Source organism: Melozone crissalis, unplaced genomic scaffold (assembly GCF_028551555.1).
Source record: "Melozone crissalis strain CALT ecotype California unplaced genomic scaffold, PUWL_Pcris_2 ptg000068l_1, whole genome shotgun sequence".
Classification (NCBI taxonomy): Eukaryota; Metazoa; Chordata; class Aves; order Passeriformes; family Passerellidae; genus Melozone; species Melozone crissalis.
Window position 1 is genome coordinate 5094455 of NW_026535846.1, and position 22471 is coordinate 5116925.

The following is a 22471-nucleotide window of genomic DNA, read 5'->3' on the forward strand; positions in this document are numbered from 1 at the left end:
ATTAAAATAATAATAAATCAAATGCCATCCTTTGCACCCAGTGGGTCTCTTCCCAAGCTCTCCAAGTTTCCTGTTTTCAGTGTGTGTAAATAGAAAACCATCAGTGTTTGAATTGAGCTCTGCAAGGTAGTGAGCCCATTTAACACCATGCTGATATCAAAAGAAAACTCTGCATCACACAACTGTCTGATTCCAGCAGGCAGCAAATCCCTTCTGACATTTATCTGAATCATCTCGATTCTTATGAGAATCCTGAGAGGTGCCAAAGCCTTGGCAGAACTGCCCTCCTCATCCCCCTGTCCAGAAATGCTTCACCACAAACTGCTCCTGCTGACACTCAGTGCAGCACCACAGGAAATTTGCTTTCGTAATTAACTTCTAAATATTGATCAGTGGGAGAAAACAAAGAAAAATACAGATGTGCCCTTAGTTACAGATAGCTTAGACTAGAAATGGGAAAGTAGCTCATTATAAGATATTTACAATATCAGTTTACAAAGACAGAATAATTTAAACCCCTAGCTGGCTGTTTGGAGTAGTCATCCTGGCCCAAAAAAAACCCAAAAAAAACCCCCAAAAACCAGGGTTCAGAAACTTGACAACCTCTTGAAACTGAGATGATTTTTGAAAATTTATCTACATCAGGCATTTTCAGTATAGGCAGCACAGAGCTGCAGACCCCTGCACAAAGCCAAAACCTTTCCAGACATTAGAACATATTTGTATCACAAAATCAGTTTTACTGAACCTCACACACAACTCTTGGCTTGCCTTTCTTCAACAAATGAATATACCCACATTTGCCTAAATTCCACATTTGTACTTCTGAACAAAATAATGGGAACTTGCAGTGAGATGCAAATCACCTTGGGATAGAGTTTGCATTAGTTAATCAGGGTTGGTTTGCATTAGTTAATGAGGGTTTGTCCACCAGACTTACAATACATTCTCCGAGAGTAATTCCTATTATCCAACAACCTCTTCCTGTCTGAAATGAAGGAATCTGAGAGCCAACCTGACATCACCTGTTGTATGTTCCGCCTCCTGAAGAATGCCTGTGTGGGGCTGATTTGGAAAGGACACTGGAAGAACACTCAGAATCTCTCAAGCCCACATTAATATTCCCTTTCCATGTGCTCCCAACAGCCTTTATTTAACACTGTGCTTTGGTTTAACTCCTGGATTTCTGCTCTTTGTGTTACATGCTCTATATAAGAACACTTCTGATTACAACAAAAGAAGTGATTTGTGTGGATAAACATTGCCAGAGACCATCATCCTTCACAAATCTCACAAATCTTTCTGCTTTTATGGCATAATAGTTTCATCAAATAAACAGCATTGTAAGGAAGCACTGAAAATGAAGCTTCTATTTCTTCCTTTGAAGCCATAAAGTTTGTAAGTCATGCTGAAAAAATTCCCTGTAGTATTTACTTCTCAAACCCAATACTAAACAGACATTCTTTAAATACAGACATGGGACACAAAAGGTGTTTTTCTAAAATAGTCAATGGTCATTGTTCCTAGGGGAGAGAACACATACACATAAAAAAAATCTACTGCAACTTCAGCTGAACTTTGACTCCAATCTATTATCTAAAAGCACAAGTTGTTAAATATGAAGCTGCTATAGCAAAGTACCTTTTCCAATTAAAACCACTTATTTTCTTGGTTTGTTAACACCTCAGACACTTATTACAAAGAGGTCACACAGGAAGTGATGCTTTATTTTACACTCAATTCAGCAAGTTATTGTACCACCTGCTTTGGAGCATAATGTCACATCACATGTGTCCTTCTGGCACAAGGTCCATTGAAATGTCTGTAACTTTGGTTTGTTTATTAAATCCAAGCCCAGCTTGCAGTAAATGGAGGTTTTTCAATTAAACACCACACTGGGCTGAATGTGTTCCTGTTTGCCACACCTCACCCTAACACCTGAGTGTCACCACTGTCATACTGAATGTGACAGCTGAACATCCTTGCAGACAAGTCCCTGGGATTTATTTCACTTTCCAGCACATATTCTGCTTGCCCCTTTCTCTTTCATCCTTGAGAAAATTTCAAAACATTTTTATTGGAAAAACACTGAACACATGCAAGCCCTGAAGTGTCCAAAGCCAGGATGGACAGGGCTTGGAGCAGCCTGGAGAGTGGAAGGTGTGACTAAAGCCCATGGCTTTAAGTCAGTCCCCTGTCAATCCAGCCCATTGTGTGGTTGGATGGCCTTTCCCACAGACAGGTCACCAGAGCAGCCATCTACCAAAACAATCTCAACTGGAAATTAAAGCCCACAATGTAAATGCACAGCATCAGAACTATCATTTCCTCCAGTGCTCTCAGTTACAAAACTCACCTTTTTGGTTTTCACACAACTTAAGGCAAACATCCAGAAATTAACTGACAGTAAAATAATAAACACCAGTGTCTTATTAATACCCCTATATATAACTTTATTTCAGTTGTTTCAACACTTTATTTTCATTGGTATGAATCTATATAAAGACGAAGATCATCAGAAAAAAATATCAGATCCTTAAGTACAGAACAATTTTCTCTTTTTCTATCATGTTTCTAAACAGATGCATTTTCAGTATTTGGTCAATTACTTACCTTCTCTGCAATTTACTGCAACGTTCAACACTAAATAAGAAAAAGGTATTTTGACAAAAATAGAACAAAATTTTGTTTTATAACAATTTGTCTCTTTTTTTTTTCCTCTAGCTTAGAATATTATTTACCTGCAGCTCCACATAAGATGGATAATGTGCTGAAGTAAGAACACGCAGCAGTGATAAAACTGTAGCTCATAAAATGTTACTTTTGGAGGCAACAAAAATTTTCACTGTCGAGTCATCTGCATTTTTCTGCAGTCTAGAAACTCCTGAAAAACAATAAAGATGATTCATGAGGGAAGTAGTTTCCTGGAAACGACAGACGGGGATACAGACCCATTTTTACCTCATGCAGGAGGAGGTGAGCTCATTCCTTAGAGTACCTGCAGGTCAGGAATGCTGATTTGTACACACACCAGAGCCAACACTTTGTAGGAGCTGTGCTAACACCAAGAAGGACCATGCCCCCTCATAATATAATTTTTCACTCTTCTATTGCAATTAGAAACACCAATAGTTTTTGGATTATTTTCCATTTGCAATAGGTGTGTAATTAAGTGTTTATTACCTCAATAATAGCTTACACCTGTGTGCTGATGGGGGCATTCCCCTGAAGTATTCTAAGAGATTTTTTTTTCCCCCAAGTTTTGCTGTTCCTATGTGGATTTTCTTCTCCTCTCACCACCCCATCACGCTGCACGTAACTCACATTTCAAACCCACCAACAAACCCCAAAACTCCGGGAAAACTCCACAACCCCCGCCCTCCCTCGTCTTCACCTCAGGCGCCCCGGGGAGCGACACAGCGGGCAAAAATAGGAGGGGAAATGCGGAAAGCACTACCTGGGTGTTTTTATTAAAACCGTCACAGAAACACACCTGGAAAAGAGGTTCAAATAAAGGAGGATCAGCAGCTGCCCCCGCCTTCCCTCAGGAGCCGCCCCTCACGCACCTGAGGGGCGGGAAAGGGCGCGAGCGCACCTGAGGGAGGCGCGCGGACGAGTTATAAATGCGGTAATAAGAGTACAGATATTCACTTGTACGCCGAAGGTTCAGGGATGATTTGATTTTTTTGTGGGTTTTTTTGGGGAAAAAATGAAAATCCAGTGAGGTTTTTTCCCGGCTTCCGCATAAGCAGCAAATTAAAACTCCCCTGAGGAGCGGCTCGCGCCGGCTCGTGACCCTCGCGCACCTGAGGGGCGGGAAGGGGGGCGCCGGGAAGGGAGGTGGGGGCAGTTATAAACTCTACTAACGAAAGTAGCGATATTCCGCTTCCGTGTGCACGGAAGGCTTAGAGCGAGTCTATGAAAACAAGTTAAAAGTTCAACGAGGTTATCCCGCCTTCGCTGTAACCACCAACGCTAACTCCTCTCTGCAGCTCCCCGTGCCGGCTCGTTACCCGCCGCCCGGGAGCGGCGAGGGGCGCGCACCGGAGCGGCCGCCTCCGGCCACAAGCCGCTCCCCACCGCCCCCGGAGCTCGCACAGGGGGTGACGCGGGGAGCCTGGCCCCGACCGCGGCACCGTGCGGCCCGGTACGGTACGCGGCACGCTCCCCTCAGTGCTCCCGCGGGGCCGCGCTGCGCATGCGCGCCGCCCTCCCGCCGCCGTGGCCGAGGCGCGGCCCCGCCCCCGGCGCGCGCTGCGCAGGCGCGGCGGGAGGGCCGGCGATGAGCGTCCTGCTGCCCAATATGGCGGACTTCGACACGATCTACGAGCTGGAGGAGGAGGACGAGGAGGAGCAGGATGAGCCCGAGCCCGTGGTGCGGAGCCAGGAGCTGCCCCGGCCCCGCGACGCGCCCGATCCCGTAGCGGTACGGGGCGCCGGGCACATCACCGTGTAAGGAAGGAGCGGGGGCAGCGTGAGGGGCCGGTGTGGCGGGGCGGTGGAGCCGGGCGGGAGCGCCGGGAGGGGTGAGGGCAGCGGCAGCTCCGTGCCCCGGCCCTGTCGGCCCCAGGCTCCCGCCCCGCGGGGCCGAGAGCCGCAGCCCTGCGCCCCTGTCCCCCGTCTGTGAGGGGAACTTGGTGAACGTGGGCATTTTCCGGTAGCTCGAGGGAACCCCCAGGCAGCCGTGAATGAACAGCCGGAGTTGGCTGTCGGTGCAGAGGCTGCAGCGCAGCCCTGGCAGCCCTCCCTGCTTGCTCCTCTTCATCCAAACAATTTGTGAGATAAAAAGCAAAGTCCACGCGATGCGAGGACGAACAGCCTGTTCAGACCATCTCGCTGTGACCCTTGCGTGCCACAGCTGAGCCAGGGAGCCCCCACACTGCACTGCAGAGGAGGCTCCTGCCCGTGCTCTACTTTATCTGCCCCGAACTTAGTTGAGAGTTTGGTTTAGATTGAGTGTTTTTATCACTGGAACACAGCGTGAGCCAGAATGTTTGCTGCTCATTTAAACAGTTGAACAGAAGATGAGCAAGCTGTGTTTCCTTATATGTTATGTTTACTCGTAGGGATTTTCTTAGTATTCCTGCTCCAGCAAGCTGAAGAATTAATAGAAGCAAGTGCATCCTTAACAAGTTGTTGGTTGTCATGTTAATTTTCACGGCAGGGAGGGAGGTATTGAAATTTATGTATTGTGCAGAGACCCACCGAGCTTGTGTTTGGATTGCATAAAATTGCCATTTCTCTCAGTAAATAGGTGCAGTGTGCTGTAAGGCCCTGCAGCAGAAGCTCTGGCTGGGGGAGGCTCTGCCATGCTGGGGATGTGGGGCTGGATCTGTGTCCTCAGGATTGCCTTGAGCTGGTGCCAGTGGGGAGTTGCTCTGCTGCACCGCAGTGCATTTGCTCGTGCAGATGGAATTTCTTTGTGTCCTCCCCCCAAAGAGCTGCTGGCCTGACTAAAGGAGAGGTGGAACACCAGCAAAGATGCTCAGAATACCAAGGACCCATCTTAGGAGCTACCTGATTTGAAGTGCTGAACTGGAAAAAAGCATTACACACTCATCTGCTTTGCTTTCTGTGATGCTTTTTGTGTGTTAGTGATGTTACTTACAGGTCCTTCTTGGCTCCAGCATTTTTTGGGATGGGCAGGAGCTTATCCAAGGACTAGGGATGTCTACATCACAAGAAGCACTCTTGTCAGTGAAGTGGAAATCCTTAGCTATGTGCCCCTGTTCCCATCCAACTTATTTTCCCTTTCTCCCACCCCTCTCAGTTTTCTTCCTGTAACAGGACCTACCTGCATGATAGGAGGCAGCTTTTATCAGCTCATGCTGTATTTTAAAATCTCCTTATACTCCTAAAAACAGTTCTTGGATGTTACCAATAAAATGCAAGTAAACCCTGGGCACTGGAGTGCATAATCCCAACCTCCTGTTAAATGGGAGCTGGTTTGCTTCCCAAGGAGTTTGTGTGTTGGAACTCTGTCACTTTTTGATCACACAGAGGCTGCTGCTTTTGAAATCAGCCTGCTCCAGTTACTGAAGGGAGAGACGTCATCCAGGAAAACCTGGGGTTGTTTGCTAATGAAAATATCTGTCCTGGCAGGTCAGACTTTATTAAAAAAAGAAAACCAGTTATCTTTATAAAGCCATTGTTTCCCTTGGATTTTTGTTTCAGATGTCTCCTGTTCCTCAGCTGACATTGGCCTTCTTGGATACTTTTGGTGTATAGAGAAGGGATAGTTCTCAAATTCCAGGGTCATCTGCTGCAGCTTTTCATGTCCAGTTCTCTTACAAAGCTCCCAAGTTGGTAGATTCAAACACTCAGTTTCCTGCAAGAGACTTTTTATTCTTATGACCTTGTCAGTGAGCTGCTTGCTCTGACAGAGTAACTATTCTGCAATATCCAGCAGTACTAAATGTAAATTCCAAGAGTTTTCTGAGGGTATTTGGCAAGATCTTGCTTTTCCCACTTTACTTTTGCTAGCCATTCTACCCCTATGTGTGGTGAGAGTGACCATGTAAAATGCATTTGTTTTATTTTAGTTAAAGAGGATGTGTGTAAAAATGGTTGGCAAAATCAATGTTCATCTTGTCCAGGATTCTTCGAAAAAATTCTGTCATATTTATTGGTTTTGAAAGCTTTTGAATTTTAGCACAGATAAATTACTAGGTCCTAATAAATGCCTTTTCTTCTGCAATTCCCTTTTGATGAGTTCTAACACCTTGTCTGCTGTTTCTGCCATAGTCAGTGTGGCTGCTTGGTGTATCCAAGGATCTGCACAGACATTTGTAGTGAGGACTGAGTCATGCCTAGCAAAGCAAAGGCAACAACTTCCAAAAACAGAGCAGTAAGCAAACTGGAACTTGCCTGTAGGGTTCTATTTATCTGCTATAATTTTTCCATATCATTAAGTCCATTTGGATGGATGGTAATGAAATAGCAATTAAACATATTTTTGCCATTAGGATCCAGCTTGCTGCTGAAGTCTGCAAAGTGGAAGTTAACTTTTGGTGTTGTATCCTGTTTTCTGTAGGAGTGCCCCAGGGACCCACAGGTGCTGATGAAAAGTTTATTTTCATCAGCTGGGGAAGAGAGGGAAGAGCCAGTTGAGATAACATTTGAGTATTATCTGGTATTGTTCCACCTTCCCCATATTTAAAACAGCAAATTACCTCAGCCTTCTGCTCATTACCAAAAACTTCATTTTCCAAAACATCATCTGTGGGTAAGGATTCTTGGATAGTTCTGTTGGCTCCACAGGAGAATGTTCTGAACTGGGAAATGTTAAATGTCCAAGGAGATTTCAGCTCAGGGCTCTTGAGGAATGTCATCTCTACCCTCTAATGTTGGCCAAAGCTCAGCTGAGAGCTCACAAAGAGCAGTGTGTGAGCTCCACTTTGCAGAGAGGTTCAACATGACCCGGATTAGGTGTGGGGAAGGGAGCTCTGCTCACAGGGGCTTGGAGAGCTTCTCTGAACAGGTTTGACTTGTGCAGTCCAGTAAGGCTGATTACTATCTATAAATACAGGAGTGGGAGAGCTGAGAATGAGGTGAGGTTTAAGTCAAACTAAAAAGGCAAAGCACCTTGAAATATTTCTCTTGTAAATGTAAGAAAGTATTTCCAAACTCTTCCTGTTTCAGTTCTGGGGACAGAAAACCTGAGCTCCTGCTTTGTAAACTGATAAACATTATCTTGTGTACCTGTTGCAGGTGGGGTTTGCAACTGGTGGTTCAAGATGTTCATTTCAGCCTTTACTGAGGGATTGATGCATTTCTCTTATTATAGCTCCCTAGGACAAGTTGTGTTCTCACCTCTCTGCAGATGGGGGAAATGAGGTGATGGGATTTGCCTGGTGCCATCCATGAAAACAGGGAAGGAGGGCCAGAAGTGGCAAGTGAGGTCATCCTGGTTCTGCTGCAGCCTCCAGGAAACAGTGCCTGGCTCTGGGAGGTGCTTGTCATGCAGTGAGGGAAGTGCAACAGAGAACGTGGGTGACTGATCTGAATTGCTGAATGTTACACTTTGGGCAGCTTGCACTGAGGAGTCACAGAACTGGCCCAGAAATAAATCACCACCAGCTGCTGCTCTGAGTGACTTAAGGGACAGCTACTGGAATTGATGTTATTGTCATTTTAAATATTCTGCATTTTAGAAGATTTCACAGATTTCAAAGATTTCATTTCCTGCTCATGCTAGATCACCAGTCTGTTGTAGGAAGTGTAATTAAGTTAATTACCTCTTGATCAATACTCTAGATTTTAACTTCTTTACATGGAAGGTTCTAATAACACTTCAGTACTTTCACAAAGTTGCCTGTAATGCTATATAACTGTGTAACATCTGCTTCAATCTTTTTATTTTATTTGGTTGTTGGGTCACCCCTCTGCCCCATCTAACAGGACTTTAATGTTTCTAAGCCCTGTAGTAAATAATCACAGAATAGTCTGTAAAACTTCCAGAGATATTTCAGTAAAACTCTACTAAAGGCCATCAGTGATTCTGACTAAATAAAGTGTTTAAATTATAGTTAAAATATAAAGTTTTATTCTTTAGGCACTCACAGGTGTCAGTGGGAGAGATGCCATTCTGTAACTCAGGTTTCCTGGACGTGCTGCAGCTGAAGGGAGTTTTAATATGTGTCCCAACATCAGCTTTGAAATTTAACCCAAAACACATTGTGATCTTGCATTCCTAATCAGATTTATTAATCAGAAAGCACTAATTTATCTTGTTCTTTATGGAAATTGGGATGCAGTGGGAATTTTCATGAGTATATTTGATCAGAGAGATAAAAGACACTACCTATGGCTTAGGAAGTGTTTGAACTCTGGATTGTTGAAGGTCAGAGGAGGGTTCTGAGGAGCAGCTGGGACATCTTTGCTCTTTTTTTTTCATTTCTTTTGCTGTATCCTAAGCTCCTCCTGGCCACTGTAAGAATCAGTGTTGAGGACAAGATGGACCTGTGGCTGGTTTAGTGGAATTGCTCTGTTAGATGGGTAGAGTAAATAATTCTTGAGTTTTCCAGTAGTTCTTTTACTGTGTTGTCTGATTGCTCCTGCTTTGTGATCATTCCAGGTTGTTCCATTGCTGATGCACAGAAAAGTCTGGGTTCCTCAAAGCAAGTTTGGGAATGTGCTTTATAATTTTAGTCTTTTTTTTTAAGACTGGAAAGACTACTTCATTGCTCTCCAAGCTTCCTTAAAACTAAATATATAACATTACAAAACCTGGAAGATTTCAGCTTGAAAAGGTACAAAATGTGGAGGCTGACTTACCAAAGTACAGAGAATGGAAATGTGCTGTGTTAGTAACCTTTGTGCTTGCCTAAAATCTTACGGGTTTTACTCTTTGGGGTTTTTTGTAATGTTTTACACAAATATTGCTCTTTACAAGAGGCTCTAACTTAAATTATTCATCAAAGGACTGGATTGAACTTCACCAGTGTTGTTGGCAAACATTTCAGTCACTGAATTTCTAGAGCCAGCACAAGTTCTTCTGCTCTGCCTCTCTCTTCATTAAGGTTGATGTGATTTTTTGTTACCTGGGAGCAATTTCAGTTCTCAATTTTGTGTATCTGGGGTATTACAGAGCGCACAGGAGTGTGTGTGTGAGATCTGATGATGGGCACTGATGTCCTGGGAGGTTTGGGACCTTCAAGGTCCTTCCAACCCAAACCATCCCACAAGTCTGTGATATTTCAGCAATACTGGTATTGTCTGGGACCAGTTTGGAGTATGGCAGGTGTCAGTTTGACTCAAAGCAAAGTTTGTTTCTTCAATAACTCCAAATGTATTTATGCTCTTCTTTTTGGCAGTGATTCTTTCAGGTATTTTGGTTTTTTTCAGCACATATACTCAGGAGATGGTTTAGCAGAGCTGATTTGATGTACAATGTATTTAACTTTCTTCAAACATACAGATTGTAGCTGAGGGCCAGCTGCTGCTGTATTTTGTTAAATTACTGAATTTTAAAGGTTCAGGAGTTTTGAATAAGTGGTAACAGGTTTACAAGCCAAATCCAGCTCCCTGGAGCTTTCACTGGTTATAAGGAAAACCTTTTGCTCAAACCCCAAAACACTTCAGTGAAAAATAGTCACAGTGGTACCCAAAACTTAATTTTCTTGAATTTCGCAGTTGTTGTAAAAGTCTCCTTTGTGTAGGCTCTTATGAGGTACCTTAACTCAGCCCAAAGGAAGCTTTTAAAACCACATAGTTAAAAATTTCTAGGATGATGATGAATGGGTTCTTTAAAACAAACTTCATCTGTTGCATGTGGAACAACTGCATGTGTAAGAAAGTAAAAGGGTTGTTGAACCTGGGATCTCATAGCTGGAGGGTTTTTTCTTACAGAAATCAAAGATTGAAACTTGCTGCCATCTAATTGGGACAGGATTTTTGCATTCTGGAGATACTGAAGTAAGGAGAGCTGTGTTTGTGTCTGAAATGGCTGAATGTACAGAGACCTTTGTTAACTGAGATCAAAGCCCGTGAAATAATGCAAATGTAAGGGCAAAAAACATTAACAGTGGCTTCTTTTTAAAGTAAAACCTCTTATTATATTTTTTTTATTAAGGGAAACAAAGTAAGTTAGGTGGAATATATTTTGTTTGTCTCTTTTGTTTTCAAGGTTTGGCTTGAGCAACAAGTTTGATACAGAATTTCCTTCTGTTCTGACAGGGAAGGTAAGTGTGAGATTAAACTGTTCTTTTCAATGGGAGGAGCCAGTGCATCCAGTGGTTTCTGTGTTGGATCCCTGAGCATGAACCAACTCAAAACTGTTCCCTGTGGCCTGTGTGACCCAGCTGCTCACTGCCCACCCTCAGTGCAGCTGGAAACAAGGAGGATTTGCAGTGATTGTTATCATTATTGACATTCCAAACGCAGCAAAGCTCGCCATGGATCCCACTGTTTCCATGCAGACATGAAAGCAGCACTCACTTCACCTTGCTTTTGAAATACCTGGAGTTTGTGCTCCCTCCTGGCTGAATTAAATCTCTACAAACACTAGACCTCTCTTTTGAGTATGCCTGACAAGCCTTGGGTTTGTTTAGACAAAGCTCTGGAAGTGAATCGGTTTTAGCTGAAACTGTACAGAACAAAACATAGTGTTAAATCTACAAATTAAGGAGGTTTTTAGTACATTTTCACAATTACCATTTAGTTCTGAAAATTAGTGGTGACAAGTCTCTTGCTTTTTCTGGAGTCCTGTCATCTTACTTAATGCAAGTGTAAGAAACAGTAATTTGTAGCTATTAATTCAATCTTAGCTAATTTCTTAGTTAGTTTTAAGTTATTTTTGTAATTATATTTTTTAATCTTTTAATTGCTTAATTCTTTTTCTCTTGAATTTTTTCCTTCCTGCTGTTTCACTCTCTAGTGCTTTGTTTTTGCTTTGATTTATATCCCTCTTGTCTATCTTTTCCAGAATTTGGGAAGAAAAAAACTTTATTTGGCTCTTTCTACTTTGTCTCATGTCATCCCATAGAGCTGCACTCCCTCTGCAGCCCCTTGCAGAGGTTGAGTCATCCCAACAATCACCAAATGCAGCTGAGTGGCTGCTCCTGCTCCTGCCAGATCCAGCTGGGCTTTCTCCTCCTGCATTTTCACCCCAGAGCCCAGGGAATAAAACCCTTGTGCTGAGGCTGCCCAGCTGCTCTGCCAGCAGCACCCCTGAACAGCAGGTTCTGCTTGGAGTTTTGGGTGCTGAAAATCATCCTGGGACTTTTTGGATCTCACTGAGCTCAGAAAGACAAATCCTGCTGATTCCAGTGTGAGGGCTGCTGGCAGCACTTAGATTTCACCACCTTGTCTGAGGCTTACTCTTTTCTGATCACTGAACAGCCACAATACATTTTGGAAAAAACAATTTTGATGTTCTTTTGCTCAAGTTGTAGTTTGTTATAAATAAGCTTGTGGAAAATGCCAGGCAAGAAACATTAAAACTAAATTTAATGATATAATTTCATCTCTTTCTGTCTCTCTAATATATTGTCTACACTTTTTAATACCAGCATCAGTGGCTGTCACATTTTCCACTTGACTGTCCTCCTGTTGTTAAATAGACAGTGAACAAAAGCTTAATTTAAAGTTCACTTGAGTGCTTGGACTTAATTTAGCAAAGACAGAAAAGAGGAAATTCTTCTGTTGGCATTTACCCTTCTTGTCCTGGGTGTAGTCAGTGCTGCAGGAGTGGCATGGGCAGGGATTTGCTGATGCTCCTCTGCTGAGAATCTTGGTATTCTGTTGTCTTGTGGATTTGAGGGGCTTTCTGAGCAAGGAAATGAATTCCCTTTTGTCAGGGGAGAGCACCAATCTAACAAGATAGTAAACACATTTCTCTTCCTGCCTGCCACCACTGCCATGAAAGACATTAAAAACCACAGTTGTGGGTCTTTCAGTTTGTATTATTGCAAGAAATAAAGAATCTGCTTCCTCCTCTGGCTGAGGCAGTCAATCATCTTAATCTCTATTGGAAATGAAAATTCAGTCATTTTTTCAGTAAGTTTTTCTTCAAATACCCTGTTCAATAATTACAATAATGACAATCAGTGTCATACTCAACTGAGACCCTACATTAACATTCTTTGTGGTTAAAATGTAATTTTTTTTGCTTTTTATGAAATCAAAATTTATGAATAACAGTGACTGTTAATATTTACAAATTGGGATTAAAATGTTTACTCTGAACTTGCATTGGTTCTCAGCTCCTCTAAGACAATGCCATAGTTATTCATATTGCCTGTGTAACATTAAGCTGAATGGCTTTGTGAATTGATATTAATAATAAATCCCATCTGCTAATGGGGTGTAAGAGATGAAGCCATTAGATGGGCTTGATGGAGTTCTCAGTGGTGCTGCTTTTCTTGGAATAAATACAGATGTAAAAGATGTAGGTTTGTAAAGCAGGATGAAAATCCTAATTAGAGAAAACTCTGCAGCTACACCTTTCTCCCAGAAGCACAGACTTTTGGGATTTATGCCACATTCTTGTGTCAGTAATTTCCTTAAGCTTCCTGCCCTCAGCCCATCCACATCATGATGGCAGCAAACCTGATTATTTTCTTTTTCTGAAATCTGGAATCCCCCTCATTCACCCATTTTCCCACAGCAAACCTTATGATTTTGTTTTTCTGCAATCTGGAATCCCCCTCATTCCCCCATTTTCCCATCTCCCAGTTTTTCCAGAGCCTGCATAGCTGCTGTAGGTTAGCCTAGAGCTATATGCCTGTAATTACATCTTCAATGTTTAATTGAGACTTCATTTGTTGCTTTCCTTGGGAGAGGTGGATGTGTACATTTGAGGGTAAAGCACAGACAATAAAATAATAAAGGAAAGGAAAATCCCAGGTGCATCAGATGTTTGGTGTGGCTAATTCAGCTGGATTAATATTTGTCTTGCAGGATGAGACACAAACTCACCTGGTTTGTAAATCCCAAGCCAGGCTTCTTTTCAGAGGAACATTATAAGAAAAGATTTGACTACACTTAATGCAGAGGCAATATTTAACTTTTAATAATGTAATTGGACCTTGGCCTAAATTGGAATGCTGGTTAAATTTAAATTCTGTGTGCTGCAGGTTTACAGGATTATTAATTCTCTTAAAAAGCTTTTACCAAAATATTCTCTGTGATGTGGAGCACAATAGCACCCACTGCTCCAGGTGACCAGAAAGTGATGGAGGCAGTGATCCTGAAGGGGAAAAGTGGAATTTCCTGCTCTGATCTTGAAACAAAAGGGTCCTGCCCAGAGAGGAGTGTGCAGGGCAGGGGGAGCCATAAACTGAGGGCTGGGCATTGTGCTGTGTGATTGATAGGGCTGATGATGATGATGATTGAAGGAGGAAGATCAGGCCTGCTGGGCCTTGCTGCCTCCCTTCCTGTGTTTGGAGATCCTCTGCATCCTGTTGTAAAATATTATGACACCCCCTCCTTTCCTTTTATGTTTTGTTTTGTTTTTTTCCCTCCTCAAAGGAGCTGATGTCCCTTCCCAAGGTGTACAGCACAGCCAGGAGCAAAGTGCTTATCTCATTCTTTTCAAGAGCCAGACACAAACTCTCCTAGAGATTTCCAGAATTCCTCACAACTGAGCTTTCTTAGGGAGCTCTTTGTGCAGGAGGAGCTGTTGATTCTGTTAATTGAAATACATCAGCCCCTTCACAGACACCTTTCAAAAGCTGTACCTGCAAGAAGGCAGGAGTTAAAATTGTGTCAGAAAATCAACAGTTCTGTGCTGACTTTCATTTGGATTCCATTTCATTATTAGATTAGAACAGTTATTTACAGGTATTTTGTTCTTAATCACTGTGTAACAATGCTTAACTGTCACTGAGCTGTAAACTGAGCAACAAAATTGTGATTTCTTCTGTTTATCACAACATGAGGCTTATCTTGCTGTCCAGTTCCTTTAGTTTGAGATGAAGATGTGTCACTAGTGACAGAAATATTTGTTGTGATTCCATTTCCTAAAGGCAGAAACAATCCAATAGTTGGGGTTAGTCAAAGGCATCTTAAATAATTTCATTTTATGTTGTAGCCAAATGATTCAGCTTTACATGAAAACATTTGGTGAGTTAGCAGGTAGTGCTGCTTTCATAATGCTATATTAAGGTAAAATCAGACCAAAACTCCTGAAATGGGAATTTTCTGTTGCTTAGTGGCATCCAGAGTTGGTTTCTGGTTTAGCCATTTGCTCTGCAGGAATGAGAGTACTTCAACTTTCATCTTAAAATGTGAACAGTGAGTCCCTAAAAATTATCACAGGAATAGGGAATCTCCCTGGGCTTTCTTCTTAGGTCCCAATTTCTTCTGCCAGCTGTGATCTGAGAATCTGGTTGAGTTCTCTTCATGTTGGATGTTATCACTGATAAGGGTTATTCTTGTTAAACTGAATTCTGGGCTGTGCCATTCCATTGTCTTTGGCAAGTTTGTTCAGCTGCATTTGGAGGCTGGGCTGTGTTGTTGTCAAGGTCCAGTAAACTTTGTGTCTGAAGGAAAAGGAAACATTCTCTTTTCTTAGGAAGTCTCATTACAAAAGTATGAATGGGTTCTAGGAAAAAAAAACCTGCTTATTTTTATATTTCACATCAACAGAATATAAAATTCTAAAAGACCTATCAAAGGAAGTGCCATTTGTAGATACCTAAATATGAGGCCCATGGAAACTTCCTTAGGAGTAGAGAATGCCAGTTAATGGAGGAATCTCAGTTTACTTTGAGGCAGTGACTGCAGCAGCTGCCTGAGGTTACTGCAAACCACCAGCCCAGATGTTGTTTCCTACAAAACACTCTCCCACGTTGAAGATGAAATGGTTTTGCTCTTGTGCATCTGGTATTTGTTATATCCCAGTACAAGATCTGGCACTGGCAAAGAAATCCATAAAACTTTGTTCCAGAGACATGCAAGTACAGGATACTTTGCCACATTACAATGGGATTTTTTTCATTGCAGATGTCCCAGTACAAAGGATCTCAGGGGGTTTCTTTGACCATTTTCTTTTATTTTTTTTCCCTAAACTGCCTCTTGTAAAACAGACAATTTTTTTTGGTTGCTTCGTTTGTAGATGCAAAGCAAAACAGTCTATTTAATGTGGGAGGGGGACAAAATAATTACTTTCTATGTATTTATTAATTCCTGCTGTAAAATAATCACAGATTAAGTTCTCTTGTTTTTAACTGTAGGCCTGGCTGGTGTGCAAGGCCAGCTGCCCCCTGACTCTGTAGTGCCTGGTGACCTGAATGGCCAGGAAACAGATGTTGTATTTATTTACTCCCTTCCCTGCAATGCTTTAAAGAATTCAGCTCAAAAGGCAGAGCAGCAGCATCAGGTCCTCTCCATTTCCTGCCCTGTGGCTTTGCCCCTGCTGAAAAGGATCTTTGTCATTAAATGAACTTTTGTTGGTGTTGCTGCCCTTGTTTGCAGAGCCAGATGAGCAGAGCTGGGCTGCCCTGGGTGGGGGTTGTGGGGCACAGCTTTGTGTGCAGGCTCACACTGGGGATTTGCATGCACATGGCAGGGAGGTAGGAAAAATGGGGTTTTAATTGTCCTGAGTTGTGCCTGCCTGGTCAGGTCTCATTGGTCCTGGTTTGTTCTGCTTTGTGTATTTGATGCTGGACAGCATTAGAGTCAAGGGTGTCATCTTGGAGTCACTGCCTCCAATCCATGTTTGGCTTGTCAGATGGAGTGACTTGGGTTCTGTAGGGAGGTGAGGGATTTGGGGTGAGAAATGTGAGTTATTGGAGAAAAGAGTAGGTGAGAAAGGCAGTTATTGGGGAAAAGAGCTTCTTTCTGATACAAAATGTGTAATTCCACTGTGACTCTGCAGTGGCAACACAGGTATAAAATTCTAATTCTTGAATTTCAAAAAGTTTTTGAAATTCAGGAATAAGTATTTTATACCTGTATTGGTATATACTTATACCTAATACTAGGTATAAAATTAGTATTTTATACCTAGTATTAGGTATAAGTGTACCTAGTATTAGATATTAGTATTTTATACCTAGTTTTCAGTAAGGTTTTATTCCTAACCCTGTACAAGGTGCATTGCTCTGCCTCCAATACAATCCAGTGAATTCCTTTCTAGATTCCCTATTTTAGGAAGCAGCCATGAGGGAAGTTGTGGCTTCATTTTGGGCCACTTCAGGAAGTGATTTGTGGACAGAGCCTTCACCCAGGCCCAGTGTAGACTTACATTAGTGTGACACTAATTTGGACAATCTTCTCCCTTTCTGTGGTACCTGGTTTTGCTCCAGTGCTCCCACACTCCCTTGGAAAGCAGACATCTGTCATTGTTCCATGGTTTTGCTCAGTGTAGCCAGTGCATGTACTGCCCAGCTGTGTCCCAGTTCTGATTTTATCTGGGCCCATTGTGTTTTCAGGCCCATTTATTAATTTCTGGTGCAATAAATACAGATGAGCTGCTCATCTAAAAGATGTTTGACTTTTGAACTCAGATTTGTGCAGTGCACACACCAGAAATGAACTTGTGGCAGGAAAATGACTTCTCATGCTCACTGGGTGACCAGTGCTTTAGAAGATTGTGTCATTTCCTTTTCATTTGAACCTGTAGAGGCAATTTGTGAGAAAATTCACCTGTGCTGCTCTCCCTGAAGCTGAGCCCTCTGTTGCAGGTGGCCCCTGAGGAATTCAAGACCAGCATCAGCCGAGTGAACGCCTGCCTGAGGAAGAACCTCCCTGTCAATGTGAAGTGGCTGCTCTGTGGCTGCCTGTGCTGCTGCTGCACCCTGGGCTGCAGCCTCTGGCCTGTGGTCTGTCTTAACAAAAGAGTGAGTCCATCTTTCATCACATCCTATGGATTTTTAAATTATTGGTAGGGTTAAGTAACTTTTCATAATATCTTCCCCATTTTAAAACCCACATTCAAAAGGTTATTCTGGTTTCCATCTTCGAAAATAGAAAAAAATTGAAATTACACCAAATTACCAGTTTTAAGAATAGCTGATCTCCTCTCAGTTCAAACAGAATGGAATATATGATACTCTAAATTTCCAGGATTTTTCAAGGTCTGAGAATTGAGTGTAGAACTGAACCTTCATGACCATCAAAGATTGTCAGAATAAGACTGAAAAATCACTTCTCTTCACATCCCCCATCCCCACTCCCTCCACCCCCCAATTAAATATTTTTCAAATTTAAAAATCACTTTTTTTGTATGCAATAGGCACCATAACATTTCAGAGCTGTGCTTTATTTGCTGTATTTTACTGTTCTGTTTCTGTTAGGAACAAGAACAGATTTATTTTCTAGACTTCCCCCCTAACAGAGTTGACCACTCCTGCAATCAGACCCAAAGTAATAACTTTGGAAAGCACTTTAGTCAATTACCTCAGTGGTTTGTGTTTAGAATTGATTTATCACAGCAGTAAATATTGGAAATGCATTAATGTGGTAACTTATTGAAGTGCTCATCACTGAAGCTGCATCACTAAAAAGTTACAGGAGTTGTTTTAGTTCATTTTAACTGCTTTTATAAACTTAATTATTGCAGAGGTTTATGCCTGAGAGATACAAAAGGAGTATTTGCAGTTTTAAAGCCATTTTTAATATCCCTGTACCAATGAAAATCTAAATAAATGCCCATTAATTATGTGAAATTCTCAAGGCTGCAGAGAGTATGCCACAGGTAGGGGAAATGATGGCACTTCTGTGGGGGTGTGAGGGTGATAACAACCATGCAGTGATTAAAATTAAATGTATACCATGCAGGATCATGCCAGCTGTCTTTGTGTGACCTTCAAAATCACTGAAACTTGAGAAATTATCTCCTCTCCACAGTCATGGAAAGAGCAGGACATGAAGGACACATTTGGTAGCCAAGAGTTGAAAATAATTTGTTGTGAACTGGAGTTTGGTGGTAGGAGTTTCTTCCAAGATCCAGATCACAATTCCCTTAGCAAAATCTGGAAATTAAATGTATGGAAATGTGTGTTTTCAGCAGAACACCTGCAGTGAGTGCAGGATTTGGCCAGGAGACTCTGTTCTGTTGGCTGTGGGAGGTAAAACCACCAAATTCAAAAGGATCTCTTACTAACTGAATGAACTCTGGAAAAGCCACAGGCCTAAGTTGCACTTGATCTTAGAAATTTTTCCAGTGATTCCAAGTTAACAAAAAACCCATGAGTGTTTTCCTTTTTTGAAAAAAGGGGAGTGGGAGTGAAGTGATAAGATTTCCATGTATTTCTTCTTTGGCTTGTTCTACTTTTATAAAACTTAACTTACTATGAATTCACCTTAGCCAGAAATGCAGCAGTGAGATCCTGCTGGATGAGAGCATCTGCTGAACCATTTCTGATCCACTTCTGACTTCCTTTCTAGACTAGAAGATCAATTCAGAAGTTATTAGAATGGGAAAATAACAGACTATATCATAAGGTAAGAAAAGAGTGCTTGATTTTTTCAGCTTTAAGGATATTAGCAATGAAGGATGTTACAATCTTGTCATAATTCCTTACTTTATCCTGTAAAGATATAGATCCTAATAAATAATAAATAGATAGTTAATAGATGCTGATAATTCAGTATTGCTAATGCTTGTTGCATTACCCATCCAAACAAGGCTGTGCTAATCCTTTGTTAATTATTTCCTTAGCTTGGTTTGCACTGGAAGCTGAGTAAAAGGAAATGTGAAACTAGCAATATGATGGAATATGTGAGTATTGCTTGTTATTTATTGCTAGTCAACAGAACTATGATTTGATAGAGAAAATCCTTTACTTAGTGGTCACCTTGTGCAGAAAGATCTCCCAGTCAAATGTGCAGTTTGTCTGTAATTTGAAATGAGGGAGACCCACTGGGACTTTCTGCATTGGAGTGATTCCCACACCAGCACCAGTCCATAGCTCCTTAACACCTATCCTCCTTTTCCAGTGGTGTTCATAACCCCTTTAATTCAAATAATTTTGCAGAAATATTGCATCTTTATAGAAATGTGGGTTTTTGGTTGGACCTTTTCTTTTTTATTTTTGCTTTTGGTTTGTTTTGGTGGGGTATTTTTTGCCAGCTCTAAATTTCACATGGTTGTAAACAAGACAGACCTTGTAGAAAAGCAGAATTTCAAATATTTCTGTGGTTCTACCACTCCCCTATCCCCTTTAACATGTGAAGATTGTGTAGGCTTTAGGAAAGAGATCCACCCCAAAAAAAGCCAAGCACCCAGAATCCCTCTATTTCAGAATGACTGCAATCTCTGCTTTGTTACCCTGGGGAACATTCCCTCCTCACTGACTATCTCAGATATATTTAGTCTTATGAATTAGCAAATGTCATGCAAATTGTGCTGAAGCTTTGAACTTTTTGGTTACTGTCTTCTGTTCTTGTCTTTTTCCCTTCTTCAACAGGTAATATTAATAGAGTTCTTACCAAAATACCCCATATTTCGACCTGACTGAGGAACAACATTGGTCTTTCATGTTACCTGTCATTTTCTACCCTTAGTGCCTTGTAGATGATTTTGGAAAGAAGATGGTCTACTTTGCTGTGACTTAAAAATGTTCTTCAGTAGAACTCTTCCTTGCTGTTACTTTCTTTTGTTAAGAAGAGAACAATTTGCACATTTTTTTATGTTAAACGAGGCTTCTATGTTGCACTCTGAATTTTTAACATTACCAATAACTGATAGAGTTGCCACTAGGGATCTTAACATCAGTGCTGCTTAAACTTGTTCTGAGCATGCTGCCTTATTAATTTCTCTCTTTGCTGTCCTCCAATGTGCATCCTAAAGCTGTGTCATCCTATATTTCATCCTAAGTGTTGCAATCCTAGAAACCCTCAGTAGGAATGTCCAGGTAAACTCCAGTAGTAATGATTTTAGTAGAACCTGCTTGCATAGGACTTGCATTCAACAGCACTGGTTTTGTCCTGCACTTTGCAAAATCATCATTTACATTTAGGGGGTTCTTTAGTTTACCCACTATGGATTTGTAAATATTGACTCTTTGCATAATGTAAAGTGTGGTATGCCAAGGTTTACAGAATGTATTATAGCTCTTATTCTATTGCCAACATCCCCAGCATCTGTTCCACGTGCTCGTTCCCCTGGGATTGTACAGCCCCACCCACACTGCTTTTATGGGAAAGCCATAAAGAGTTTGTACATATGTCAGATGTGTAGGGCTCAGTTGCACTTTGTTTAGTAAATGGATGAAAAATGCATAGCATTTCTGTCTTTATTTTGAAAAGTATTTCAGCTGGTGTTTGCAGCACCTGAAATACAAAGCTGAAATCTTCACCTCTGCAGAAGCTGCATTTGTGGGGTAGATGGCAGCTGTTGTTAACAAAATACCCTAAAGTCTCTTTTGAAGCGAGGAATATATGGATGTTAAGTTCTATTTTGTTTTGAAGTCAGGAAAAATTAGCCTCAAATCGGGGATCTTTGTTCCAGAAGAGAAAAATCAGAAACAGCCAAATCCAAGCTGAAGCAGCACCTTTGTTACTGGGGTGGTTGCACTTCAGCATTTTCACAGTTTAGTGACATGAAGTCCCTTCCAGTGGAAAGAGGTTTTATCTCAGTCAAAGTGGAGATTCCAAACATGCTGAGGGGAGCAAGTGCAGCAGTTGAAGGGGCTTCTGAATATGTTTTGGCAGTCAGGCACTGTCTGGAGAGCCAGGAGAGCCTTGTGGAATTCAGTATTATTTTGGATTCTTCCCTGTTTGCCTGATCTCAGGAAGGGAAGTCATTGTAGAAAAACTTCCTCTAATGGCTGATCTAAGCAAGAGCACTTGATAAAAGAAAGCAAATGGAAATTGTTGCAAGTTCCTTGCCTTTCCTAACTAGAAATAACAAAGCCCAGCAGATAACTGAGAATCTGCAAGTTGTGGTGGATTTCATTATCAGTGTCCAGGCATTTCTTTGCAGCATCTTGACTCCCTGCAACATCATCCCAAGTTGCTTTTTAGTTTCAGGGTGACTTGGGGTTTCCTCTGAATGTATTTGCATCTCTCCAGTTTGCAATATGCTATTAAAATACAGTATTTGTCAGACCATTACATCCTAATACCTGTAGTAGGTCAGATTCCTTGTACACAGTGTTTACAGAAGGCCAGTTTTATGCAAGTTGTTACTCAAAGGGAAGTTTGTGCTCTTTCCTGTCCCAGACTGATGGTTCAGAGTTTGAAATCTGCACATTTCATGCAGAAACTTTGTTTGACTGGTAGATTGGTGACAACTAAATGTGTAATTGCATTTCTAACATGAATAAAAACCTCCTGTGTTGTTTGAAATTATCATTAGCTACACCTTGCAACTGAGATTTCCATTGCAGAACCAAGCAAAGTGTTGTCTCCAATTTATTTCTGTTTTTTGGGGATGAGTGTTAACTGGAAGCAGAGAAAATAATGGCAGAAAAGGCAGAGTAAACCAAAACTGAAATGGCACACTCAGTTCTTTCTTTGGATTTCACTGACAAATGAGTTTCTGGAGTAATTAACAGAATAATGGAAGTTCCTTACTGTTCTGCCAGAACTTTGTTGTGCAAAATACTCAAGAAATCTCAGCAGGTTCTGATTTTCTTCTTCATGCAACTCTGTTTTCTCGTTGTACTTGCCCAAAGGGGAGAACAGGCACTTCCCATGGAACCACAGAATGGGTTGGGTGGAAGGGACCCCAAAGCTCCTCTCATTCCACCCCCTCCTTCCACCAGCCCAGGTTGCTCAGAGCTCCATCCAAACTGGCCTTGAACACTTAAGCACATGATATTAATTTGTAAAGTTTACATTTTAAATACATAAATCCTATACATTTTAATTTGTCCTTAATTATTACTTGTGCAGTCTTGAAACCATGAATGGGTCTTGTCTTTGTGTTTTAATTGACATTTAATTATGTGGCCATAACATAAAGAACCAGAGCCAAACCTGTCATTTACAGTAAGCTCCATGTTTTAATGAGTAGATAAATTTGCATTAAAATGCAAAACCAGCAGCAGTATTACATTTGCATGTGAAAGACACAGGA

General features: G+C 41.6%; 1 protein-coding gene across 1 annotated transcript; it reads left to right on the forward strand.

Moving 5' to 3' along the window:
* Positions 1-4282: 4282 nt before the first annotated feature.
* On the forward strand, positions 4283-21951 carry CHIC1 (cysteine rich hydrophobic domain 1). Its single transcript, XM_054289827.1, has 6 exons — positions 4283-4452; positions 10628-10682; positions 17130-17285; positions 18835-18891; positions 19109-19168; positions 19857-21951. Exons 1-6 carry the CDS (start codon positions 4283-4285, stop codon positions 19905-19907), a joined length of 549 nt encoding a protein of 182 aa, XP_054145802.1. The 3' UTR covers positions 19908-21951.
* Positions 21952-22471: the final 520 nt, after the last annotated feature.